Consider the following 13,149-nt stretch of genomic DNA (forward strand, 5'->3'; position numbering starts at 1 on the left):
AAACTAAATACTCAGCAAAATGCTGGCAGTCCTGAAATCAGCAGCAAGAATCTTGGGTGTAAACTGGAGCATAGGAAGTTCCACGTTAACATCAGGAAGAACTTCTTTACTGTAAGAGTGACAGAGCACTGGAACAGGTTGCCCAGGGGGGTTGTGGAGTCTCCTACACTGGAGATATTCAAGGCCCGCCTGGACAAGTTCCTGTGTGATGTACTGTAGGTTACCCTGCTCTTGCAGGGGGGTTGGACTAGATGATCTTTTGAGGTCCCTTCCAACCCTTGGGATTCTGTGATTCTGTGATTCTGTGACTATCTTCAGTAGGGTCACACTTTAATTTTCTACCCAACAAAGGATTCATGAAGGGCTGGGTGGCTTCCTGAGCAGCAGATACACACTGTAAAATACAGACGGCTCAGAACCCGATGCTGTCATAATTTAGTGTTTGTAAATAAAAACCACATCTATGGAAATAAAAATCCAGGCTTGTCCTTTACCTGAGACCTCAGGATGAAGGGTCAAGATCCAAAAGAAGTGGACATTACCGGACTTGCCGCTAGAAGTAGTCCCTTTAGGAAAGATAAGACATGCAGAAGCAGATCTGCGTAATTGATTTGGGATGCCATTGCCATTTCCGTATTAATTTTGTCATGACCCATCACATCCCTATCTATCAGGGATACTTACATAGCCAATACCATCATAGCCTATTATTTTTCCACATTCTTGTAGTGAACTTATCCTCGCAATGCCTCTGCAGAAGATAGAAATAAAATTACCATCATTGTACTGATTGGAAAGTAAAGCAACACAGCTAACTATGCCAAAAATACAAATACAAATCTGCTGCAGTTGCCTTCCTGTCATGGATCCAAAGTTTACTAAAATCTGACTCAAGAACTGCTACCTTTCCAGATCAAAATTCTGTTTATTTTAAATTAAATTACTCCTTATAATAAAGCTAGTGAAAGATTAATGTTTCATAGAAACACAGGTTTATCTCTTTCTTTGTCATGAGGACTACTCATCTTCATTCCCTGGGCATGGACCCATAAAGATAAGACTGTCATTCCAGAAATATGAGCACCTGTGGAAAGAAAAGCACCACTGAGTTTTAGTAAACTGTCTACTGCATGGGAAAAGAAAAAAAAAATAGCACAGAAAAATGTGCAGAGGGATGCCAGATTCAGCCAGTCACAACTGTCTTCATGCAAACCCCATCTGGTTTCAGGCCATGTGTGTCCTGGAATAGGAAACATTTGTGTTGGATGGTAAAGAGGGAATGGGCAACTGTTTGAATAACTCTTGTCAGACTCAGTGTTTGTGTTCATTTTAGATAGCCAGTTACTGGGCTCTCTAAACATCGCCCTTTCGTCATGCCAGGTGGATCTGCTGCGGGTGCCCTGCTCGGAAAGCAGCTGTGCAGCTGCCACGCTGACAGTGACAGCAACAGCCATGACAGACTTTGCTCAGGATGGGAACCACATGAGCCGCATCAGAGCTGAGCCAGTCGGATGGAGGGATTTGCTCTGGAGGGGTTACGCACCTAATGATGTGAAGGTCGGGTCCTAAAATAATTTGGAAAATATCAAATTTAAGCGGGAGGATTAGTATCAAAGAAAATGAGATGCTGATAAACCTGAACCATATAAATATTTGGGGGCAGCTGTCAGGAGAGTAAACCAAAACAGCCTCTTTATAAACCAAGAAAATGAAAATACTATATAGACTTGTGCTTTAACAGATTTAGGTTGGGTTATTAGTCAGCACATCAGTTAAACCATCAGGTGGATTATAAATGTCATCAGGCATACTTGTGTATGCTGGAAAAGGAGAGAGGGAGAGCCTAAGTTAGGGAATTAACACCTTTTCAAGAAAGGAGAGGGAAAACCAAGGGTTTAGAGAACAGTTTATGAAAAAGCAGGGGAAAGGCAGTACCACTGGTAATGAGAAAGGAGAACGGAACTCAATAGAGCTGTGTTCAATTTGTGACTGCCAGGATTCACCGGGACACCCCCAGCCACACATGCGGCTGCTCCATCTCTTCATTTATTCCTGTACAACATGTCTAAAATAAAAATAAGAAGAAGCAATCAGGGAGAAACACCATGCTTTCCCTGCAGAAAGCCTGGCCAAAGTAGCCTGGTGAGCAGCTACCAGCCTAATGTCTGTGAAACTGTTCTAGGGCCTTGGCTGGGAGGTCTGAGACATAATCCCACTGCCTGAAAGAATAAACCAGAGCACAGATTTGACTCAACTAAATTTCTCAGAGCAGTGACACATCCAAGCTGGTAAGTAACCAGAAGCAAACCCCCAGTGAAATTCATAATTTCATTGCCTAATTTTTGTGGATTTTCTCATGAGAAAACGAGATTAAACAGGACCAAAAAGAATTTTTGTCCTCAAAGGTAAAATGTCTAGCATGGGACTATATCCTTTCCTCTCCATCACAGGCTTCTTTTAAACATTTTAGGATTCTTAAATCAGAAATTCCAGCTAATTCAGTGTAGTGCATTCACATCCCCACATTTTTTCTTGCTGTTACAAATGTGTTCATTAAAATATGAAAATGTAGCAAGTGTGAAATTGGATTAATCAATTTTAATAATAAATTCCATCTATCTCAGTTAAAACTTGATCTATGGAAACTTAATAGACACTACCTTCCCTCCTCCCCATTTCCCTGTTGCTGTTTTGTGGTTAATTAGAGGCCTTAATGAAACACAGTTCCTGCAACATATAAAGGAAAAATCCACATAATCTTTAGTCCTTCAGACTTGTTCAAATACTTTTGATTTATCTGCAAATTGAACAGAAATGGTGAGCAAAACATCCTGAGAAGTTCAGACACCTGTAAAGCAGATTTCTTCAGCAAAGTAACACTGCCTATACTTAGGACTTGCATACACTCCCGGAATCATGCAAGAAAAGAGCAGAACAGAAAATGCCACATGGATTTGCTTGCACAAAGGTTTTACTTAGGAAGTCTGTGGCCATGGAGAGAATGGGAAAATTCTGAGACACTCCTTTATATCACACTGTAGATACAAATTATACAGTTGACCTCAGATCGAAATGCTGTTCAAAGAGGTTTTTAGTCCTCAAGAAGATCACTCTAACAGTTTGGTGTGCCAGACACCGGTGGGTGTCTAAGCAGTGTCTCTGTGAGTTGTTGAGGGGCATTTTGAAATACAAGAAAATGTATTGCCACAAGTGAGGAATTTTGTCAGGAAATGTGGTTCTATTTTCACCCTCTTAGTCATTTATTTGATTTCACGACTGTTCCTAAAAGCTAAGGTCTGCTTTGTCACTGAAAGACTGCAGCCATTCTTCTTCCCTGCTCCGTGAATCGTAGTAGAACTAACTGAATTGCACCTCTGGACTTCTCATGGGCAAAGAGTGAACAAAGAATTAACAGCCCTGGCAGGCGAGATGTGGGAAAACCACAACACTTCATCACTCCCACCAGTATGACTGGGAGCTCTTCATATCACAAACCACTACACAACCCAGTCTTCCATTTCTGAGAACTGGATAGCAGAGTACTTAGCCATGAAAAAAAACCACCATCTTGAGCAGATGTTTGCCCTGGGTTCAGCAGCAGCAGTCAGTTTTTCTCCTTTTCAGTAGCTGGTGCAGCGCTGTGTTTTGACTTCCAGCCTGGGAACAGAGCTGATAACACCAATTGTTTTTTATTGTTGCTAAGTAATGTTTACCCTGGCTAAGGACTTTGTGAGTCTCATACTCTGCCAGGGACAAGGGGAGGCCAGGAGGAAGCAGAGACAAGACACCTGACCCAAACTAGCCAAAGGGGTATTCCATACCACAGTACGTCATGCCCAGGGATGTTCCCAGGCTCTAAGTCAAAACACAGCGCTGCACCAGCTACTAAGAAGGAGAAAAACTGACTGCTACTGCTAAACCCAGGACAATGTTGCAATGCCCAGCACTGCCTGAGATTCAGGTATTGCAGCTTCAAAAGGAGCTGCCTTACCTCTGGCTTTCACAGACGTATCTTCTTGAAGGGTGCCAGGACTTGAGAGCTTGTGTGGGACCCAGCTTGTGCCCAAGTAATCAAGAGCTGATGCAGCTGAAGATCTCTGTTGCTATAGCTGACCTTTTCGTCTTGCTGTAGCAGATCCTTTCCTCTTTTATTCATGTGTCAAAAGCATACAGCTCCAGTGTATGGATTAGGGGCCTCATCACCAGTACCCCACCAATAACCTGCATAACATATGAATCAACCATTCCGATGCCGTATCAGGAAATCTAAGGTCAAATTAGGGGACAGGCCATGACTCCTACTAAAATATGCTAATGCTACTCAATTACAGCATATCTTAAACCATACTTCAAGCATTAAAATTAGTTCAATTTAACGAGCATTCTCTTGACAATTTCTGTGAATAATCTACTTAGCAAAAAGTTTTAATAAAAAAGCTTCACTTTTTACTAGATAAAGAAAGATAGAGCATTACATCAGGTGGAATAGGAATACTTTGTACTCCCTTACCGCATGTGATTAAACTCCGTTGTTTGAAAGCACAGCCTATCTTATACCCATTCACAATCATGTCTTAGAAGTCAGACTTCAGTTTGTACTTGACACATGAATCCTGACCCTAATGTTTTGTGAGGAACAACAATGAAGAAAAACCGCTGTGTAGACTGTATTCATTACACGTTTCATTTTAACTAGGTCACAGTTCGAGACCTCCCAACAGGGAACTGCTACTCTTTCACTGATCCACACATTATCACATTTGATGGACGGTGAGTATTTCTCTTCAAAATAATCTGGCTCAGTTACTGAGTTTTCAGTTTCTGGATGTAGAATGCATTTGGGTTTACATTAGAATAACAAAAGAGTGTTGCACTAGTTTGCTTATAGTGAGTAGTGTAGTGCTTCAATAACTTATATGGTTTCCAACAAGCTGTTTATACAGTTTTTAACAAAAGGACTAGAAATGGATTAATCTTGAAGTGGAAATGGTTTGGAGTTTGAATAATTTTTACAAGGCAAAGGTCAGATTCAAAAATGTTCTTCAAACAGAACCATCATTATTGACTTCAAAAGGGTGTCTACACCATGTGACATCACAACAGCGACACCCCAGTTCCACAGCAGTGAGCCATTACGTGCCCATAGCAGCAGAGCACCCAGAGACAGCCTGGTCCTTCTCAGCAGTTTAGGGACACCTGATGGAAAGTCATTCAGCCCAAAGACACTATTGCATTCTTCTACTTCCAGAGCTGGTTTATACACAGCTGCATCTCTGCATGGAGTTGACAGTCATAATCACAACCAAAACACCCCATAAAGATGGCTGTACTGCCTCAGATAGAAGTTCAGAGATGATAAGTTGCAAATATCAGAGCAGAAATAAAGTTGTATGTCCTCCTGTACTGGCCAGCAGTATAATAATTATTGACCAATAAGCTTCATAAAGACTTAATAAGCCAAAGGTAGTATCTTTGTATTTGACAGCCTGTACTGTAGAGAACTTTTCTTCAGTTAACTTCCCTAACCATTCATGAATCTATTTACCCCAGCTATTTAACATAACAGAAAGTTTGCATCTAGCATGTTTGAATCAAAGTTGCTAGCATTTCAGATCACATTCCAGGTTTGTCATCCCACCATTAACCTCTTAATGGAACAGATGACTTTCGGTACACAGCATCCACACGTCCTTGGCAGGTGTGATGTTCGAATTTTGATATACTAATGTCCCAATTTCAGTCCAGCATGCTCTGGAGGTAGCATCTGAAATGACATCAAATCTGGAGAAATGGGTCTATGAAATGTTAAGTAAGAAATGCAGAGACTCCATTAAAGGTTGTGCATCTGCCTCAAATAAAGATTTCACCTAAACTGGGTAGTCTCAGCTAGGAGATTAGCTCTGCACATCTAGGACTTTCCAGTTTCCCTTCTGCTTTGCTGAAGATCATTTATAATGTGGCCAGGCACTTGTTTCCTGCAAGTTTGGCTGCTCGATATACAGAAGAGGCAGAAGAGCTACAAGAGGTGCAAAGTCATTCCCATGCCTCATGTATCTACAGTTATTTCAGCTCTGGGATATTAAATAAGAATATTCTTTCAAAACTCTCTACACATTTATATTCTAAACTATTCCCTTCTGATTTAGGGCTAAGAATGGACGGTAATCTGCCAGGTTGTTGTGTTTAGGAAGTCATAAATTACTGCAAAGTGCCTCTTGGAATGGGGAAGTGCTCTCAGCCATGTAGCATATTTATACATTGTTTCCATGGGAAAAAAGGTCTAAAGTAAAATAAAACCATTTTATTTGAATAACTCATTTTGCTACCCTGTTATTGATAATTCAGGAAACACTTTCTAGTGTGAGGTGTCCCTGCCCATGGCAGGAGGGTTGTAACTGGATGATCTTAAGGTCCTTTCCAACCCTAACCATTCTACGATTCTATGATTCTATGGTTCTAAGCAATTTACAATTCTGTTTGAGCACAGGCAGTTTGGAAAAGCCCATCCTTCTGTGGCATCCTGCCTCAGAATTACACAGCCTTGAAACAGAAAAAAAAAACCCAGGATAGCTTGCCCCCTTGATAATATCTTCCTTGTGGACAGACATTCATTACTGCTTTGTCCAGTGTAGCTTTAAATAACCCAACCTGATGGGGCTTCAGCCATCTCAATAACTAGGTTATTTCAATAAGATATATCACTTCTTGATATTCAGCCAAGTTTCTTACCCATAATTTCACAGTCCCTTTACTCCTACTTATATTCCCATTTATTATTGTAAATAATTTCTCTTCCAATTACTGTAATGATTATGCCACCCTATTGTACATCAGTTAAGTGACTGCTCTGTCTGCCTATCCAAAAAAATGTTAACACATTAGCAAATTACTTTAAAACTCTGTATTTAAGGAGTGGGGAATGCAAGTCTTGCTTCTGTCCTGATACAAAACCTATATCCTAAAGACAAAGGCTGACACAGAGGTAAGGAACTGAAGCATTCTCTTTTGGTCATAAAAAGGGTACATGGTGGGATATTACGTTTGAAATGACATGCATTAGGTGGTAAGAAGATCTGTAAAAAAATCTTGTGGGCTTAAATAAGAAATCATATGAGTGTCCCTCATTAATAAAGAAGTATCAGAAAGAGACTGATCTGCAGATTGCAAACAGTGAAGCAAGAGAAGAGAAAAAGCTAAGAGAAACTTCTCCTAGGGACTATGAAGCAATAGGCTGAGAGGATGATTACAGCATCAGCTCTTGGTTATCTGGTGCTATATCAACTATAAGTGAACTGTAGACACAGGCTCACGTGAGAACATTACTCTGGAAAGAAAAGAAACATCCACAATTAGGCAAAGAGAACTGAAGGGAACAGCAGACTACCCACCTCTATATGACTACAAGGAAGGCAGCAAAGAAAGCTTAATAAACTATCAAAACTGCTTCTGAATTAACAGCAGAGCATCCATCCGATATAACCTAAGGAAATCCATTTATTCCACTACAAATCCTGTAGGTCAGCTCACAAGGAGCCACCAGACTGAGATCAAAATGCAGGCAGAGCTGCTGTGGGCAGGTGGCGACCGCTTGTCTCTTCAGCACCCTTTCCACCCGAGTACTGGGGATAGTCTGCTGAAGGACTGTCACATGAAAAGCAAGAGAAGGTCAAAGGATGGGAAACGCTGACAACAGTAAAACAGTAGGAGTGTTTTCTACGCAAACAGGAATGCACACAAATATACTCCTGCTTGCGAAGAGCAGGAAAAATACACAATAGCAGAAAACCAAGATCAAATCAAACATGAAAACAGAAAATTGCAACCTTTATCAGTTTCCAAAATTTAAATGAAAAGCATTCAAAATTTAAAATTTAACTTGATTTAAAAAGATTTATTAGAATAATTTCTTTAGCCAATTGGTTAGAAAAGTTTAAAATTTCATTAAAATCAAAATACTGAATTTTTTTTTTTTTTTTAGTAAAATTTTCCTACTGAAATGGTCACTTCTGGTATATAGGTTGTTTGTGACATTTTGCAATACTTAATTTTGTAACTTCTATAGTGATGTTTTCAACAGTTTCTAATTGGACATACTGAGCTCACACTACACCTGACGGAGTTAGCTATTCACTACATAACTGAAATACCTAACTCCCACTTCTAATGATAACAGTCCCCTTTGGTATACGTCCTGCTAATATATTTCTGTAGAAATATTTATCATGTAATCTTCATTTTTGACCAAAGGAAGTGACTGAAAATCAAAGAAGATTGTGTCATATTTTACAGCGTAAGCACGATCAATTTGTGCATATTGGAGCATAGATGTGAAATAGTGTTAATTATACCAGCTAAAGTCCAGAGAGAGCACTTCCTTTTATAGCAAAGTACCTTCTAAATTAAACAAATGTGAAAGCCTGGTAAAGCAGAAGTATAGCCCTCATTACAAGTTATGGCACATTATAAATAGAAAAGCTTTTCATGCCATAAATTGTAGATTCTTAAATATGAAGTACTAGGTTAAAACTAAATATGCAGAAAATCCTTTTAAGGAAAATATAAAAAGGGAAATATTTCTTCATTGGTGAACTTCATGTATCATTCATGTTATTTTGCACTTTACCTTACAAAGGAAAAAGGGTTTGCAGATTTCTCAAACACTGATGCTTATCCATCCATCAATATTATCATAGGGGCAACAGCACCATTTCCTCTTCAATCACAAAATCCCTCAGCTTGCACAGCTTCACACTTCTGGTTGGCTTTAATGGCATTTATTGTAGTCACCTGCAACTAAGTTCTGGGCATAAGCACCCCTGACAGTGGTGCTGTTCTTTTTGATAGTCTGTTTATGTATCCCCAAGCATTCAGTGACTGTGAATGTAAACCAACAGCTTTGGTCCCCAAGAACAACATCGTTAGTTCTTTAGTGGTGAGCACTCTGAAATCAGAGAACATCCTCCAGCATCAGCCAACACTTCCTAGGGTCAAAACTAGCATAAAAAAGATCTTACAAGCAAGGAAAGAGGGAGCCTGGAGGGACATGTCAACATACCAATTTTTTTTGGTGCCAAAACTGTGGTGGAAGATCTTTAGGGGCAACAACATTAATAACTGAATTAATAAAAAGGTGAAGCAGAGCTTCCTCAACATGAAGAACTTCTTTATGTTGAGGGTGGCAGAGCACTGGAACAGGCTGCCTAGGGAGGTTGTGGAGTCTCCCTCTCTGCAGAAATTCAAGACCCACCTGGACATGTTCCTGTGCAACCTGCTCTAGGTCCTGCCTTGGCTGGGGGTTGGACTAGACAATCTCCAGAGGACCCTTCCAAACCTAATGATTCTGTGATTCTGTGAATACTAAGCCCATTGTGTTAGTTAATCTAACACTACTAGTCGCAAGTGTTTATATATATTTATATCCCTTTCTGTCACTCTCTTACAATAAGCCAACTGAATTAACTCCTATAACGTCTGGCTGTCAAAACCAAAGACTTAGGAGTATTTTATAATTCTTGGATTAAGAGCACAATTTGAGCCGTGACTTCATGCTAGGACAAGAACTTCCTGCATCCCTTGAAAAACAACCCAAACACATAGATGAAGAAGCAATCCCTTTCCACCCGGTAGATCCATTACTGCAGACTATTAATAAAGCAGGATGAGGAAGTGAACTGTGGAGGCCAATTCAGATACAAGTAGTGGCACCTGGCTCACAAACAATACACAGAGCCCCCTTGTGCAAAAACTCCAGTAACTCTACTTCATGCTTTTAGTGCCACAAGCAATTTCTCAAATGTTGTCCAAAGAATCATTATGAAAACTACAGATGTTTAAACATCACAAAATTTTACCTGACTGCAATTATCCATTCAAGTAAATTGAAAACTTCAATTTAGACACATTGCTGATTCGTTAACCACTATGCAATCTATGCCATGACTTACTTGAAGGACAATAAGTGGCTTACAGGAAAGTTGGATGGAGTGTCAATGCTTATTAAGCAGTAAATAGCTCCCATAATAGCAATGATATTAATATGCATATGATAATACAGTTTTATTTACCACATACAGCTGATTAGTATGGCTACAGCCATTTTGATGCGCTATTTGCCACCAACCTCTCTAAACCCCCCTCCTTCTATGCTCCCCCTGTTGAAGGAAACCATGGAAGGTGATTCTCATAAAATATCCTGTCTCCTCTGTCCCTCTTGTGAAGATGTCTAAAAGGAGCTAGTACTTGATGTTAAAAGAGATTATGTGGTTTTTTTATGTTGTCCTTAGTTCTAATCAATCTTAGCAACAGCATCTGCTTAGTGTACTTAGAATCTATGTACCTGATTAGAAAATAAGATGAGACAGAATCATTCAAAATCTTATCAGTTTATGGCCAACTTCACTGAATTTTCTAAGATGAAAGATAAAGTCAGATGTATTTTCTAGCAGAGAAAATCAGCTGGAGTTTAAACTCTTACTGTGTTTTAAGCTACATAGCTTTCTATGGCTTTTAATCTGAAGAGAAACAAAATGCAGATATATACATGCTAACAAAAATGCGGTTCTTAAGCCATTTGTTCTTCTGTATAGGAAACACTAATAGACTGAAAAAATCTTGATGCTTTTATGGCCATGCTTAAAAATAAACCTGTTATTTAGTGGTGGTATTTTATACATTTCTTTTTACATTTTATCTTTTTATTGACAAAAATAACAATGCTTATGATTATAAGCTTATAGCTTATCTTCCATATTACTTAATTTCAGAGAAATCATGTTTAAACCTAAATGCAGTGCCTTAAAAGGAAGTAGAAGCATCCATTGTTTTTAAAGATGGCAGCTGCTGGCTTGTGAGAAGAAAACTCCAAACATATACAAAGTATAAAGTTATCATTTTCTTCACTTTTATACATCACATTAGAATAAAATAGAGTAAGAATAAAGCAAGCTTTTGGAATAAGAAAACAAAGAACAAGCAGAGGAAGATCCTCTCATAGGTCCCTTTGGAGAAAACCCGAAGGGCTGCAGGTGGGATGAGATTTACCTGTTTCATGCAGAGGGCAAGCACTTGCAAAGTTAAAGTTATTCTGCTTACTCGGAGCGAGGACTTTCTGTAAAGAGAGATAAAAGTCTCAAATTGCTCAACACACTGCACTGTGCTGATTGCCAATCCATTTAGAGTAAAAGTCGTGCTCACAGGAAAGTTGTTGAGAGGAGAAACCAACTTCATTTTAACAGGTTTTCAGTAGAATCCCAGTTTTTCATATGAAGTATTCACCTAGCCACAGTCAGTCTTGTAAAAGTCACTGATTAGGCACAGAAGAGGGTATCTGAGCACTGATTTTGCTTTGAAGAATATCATGCTGTAAACCATTTGGTTAGCACCAAAACATATTTATTAAGGCCTGGAGGCAGGGACTTTTTCCCATTTGCTTTTACAAAATGTATATCTTATCCTTTCCCATTGCCATAGCAGCAGCTGGGAAACAGCTACCCGCTTTTCACATGAATTCTTATATACTTCCAGCAAATAACTGTGACAGTGTTCCTTTGGTTACAGTGCTGGAGAAACGCTTCCCTTTGGGTTGATTTTCCCTCCTTCAAGGCCAGCCACTACACTGGCCTGATTAAGGAGTGCTGTTGTACAGTACCAACAAACACCCATCACAGGTGGATATACTGGGTCTCTAAGTCCTCTTTTTTGTTTGTTGCTGTTTAGGCACTAAGATAACTATAAAATCGGCACCTTCCTTTTGTGCCAGAGTGTGTCGAGGGCATTTGCAGTGCATGTTCGGCAGTGGGATTGTGGAGGCCACCGCTCTGCCACCGCCTGCAATTGTGGTGTGGCTGCACGAGAAGGGGGTGACACCGTGCTGCTGGACACCTGCAATGGCCATTTCAGGGAGAACAGACCCCAGTTAGCCATCAGAAGCACTGAAGCATCGCCACATGTCAAAATCCTAAAGTCCTACGGAGGGAGAAAAATAATAGTATGCGGATATTTAAGTACTTTTGTTGTTGTTGTCCTTTAAAAATGTGAGGTTAATATTTCTGAATTACTAATGAAGTCACTACAAAAATATCTATCCAAAGCCACAAGAGTGCCTGCAGGGAAATGTTCCAAAAAACAAGATGCAGGGAAGAAGCTGGTTGAAGTGTTAGTTTAACAAACTGTAAAACAAAACAAATAGCTCTGGAAATTACTCAGAGACATAGCAAAGTGCTAGTATTGTTACTCTGCAGTACGGCAATCCACTCTCAGTTTGTTTATGCTAGGCACTACCCAACTGTATTGCATAAAGCAAACTACTTTGCAGAGCTTATGATATACATATTCAAGGAAAGATCAGAGGTAGCAGAATAATGTAGTTTCAGAGAGGAACAGTAAGGCAATATTAATCAGATCCAGATAGCCCCCAAAAGCCATGAAAATGGGCTGCAAATGCACATTTGCCATAATTTCAAGTATTTGCCTAAAAAACGCATGGCTACAAGATGCTTTGCGTGAGTATCACTTATCCACACTAATCCAGTGAAGTCACTGGAAGAATAAAAGCAGGCTGCACCAAGGGTTTTGGTGAGAAGAGACATAAATTATGACCAAGAAGATAATTTTATTTTAGAGTTGTTATTATCAAGATTTGTTGCCATGAAATGTTTTGAATTAAGACAGGTCCACAGTAGAGCCAGAATGATGCAGGGAGTGCCGGTGCTTGGCTGTTCTTGTGATCTCGCTTGGAACAGATATTAGTAAGGCAGTAATTGAATATCTGTTAATTATAAAATAAAGAAAAGGCAGGAAGCAAGCTGTCATTTCATTCTGCAACTGAATGCTATATAATTATTCTTTTATTACTAGAATAATCTTAGCAAGGAATCCCTATTCTCATTTACACCTCATGTAAGTCTCAGCACAACAAATTGTGACATACCCAGGACATGAATCTGAAACTTCGCTGATATGAATGGGAATGTGTAGGAACTGTGCAGCAACAAACATGATCCCTGATCAGGCCACAGTGCACGCTGCATCCCAATTTGCTCAACAGCCAATCCTGAATAGTGCAGGAGCTGGCTCCCCTGTGGCTCCCACACTTTTTCCAGCTGATGCTTTAAACGGGTTAAGTCACTTTCTTTTCTGTGCAAGGTAACA

At 39.7% G+C, this 13,149-nt stretch overlaps 1 protein-coding gene across 1 annotated transcript in view; it reads left to right on the forward strand.

Annotated features, from left to right (window-relative positions):
- LOC136010049 (von Willebrand factor D and EGF domain-containing protein-like) overlaps positions 1 to 13,149 on the forward strand; it is a 183,118-nt gene that overhangs the window by 66,740 nt on the left and 103,229 nt on the right. The window contains 3 exon segments of the mRNA XM_065670656.1: positions 1,334 to 1,557; positions 4,697 to 4,770; positions 11,716 to 11,986. Coding sequence (XP_065526728.1) covers positions 1,334 to 1,557; positions 4,697 to 4,770; positions 11,716 to 11,986 — 569 coding nt within the window.

Source organism: Lathamus discolor, chromosome 3 (genome assembly GCF_037157495.1).
Source record: "Lathamus discolor isolate bLatDis1 chromosome 3, bLatDis1.hap1, whole genome shotgun sequence".
NCBI classification, from domain to species: Eukaryota; Metazoa; Chordata; class Aves; order Psittaciformes; family Psittacidae; genus Lathamus; species Lathamus discolor.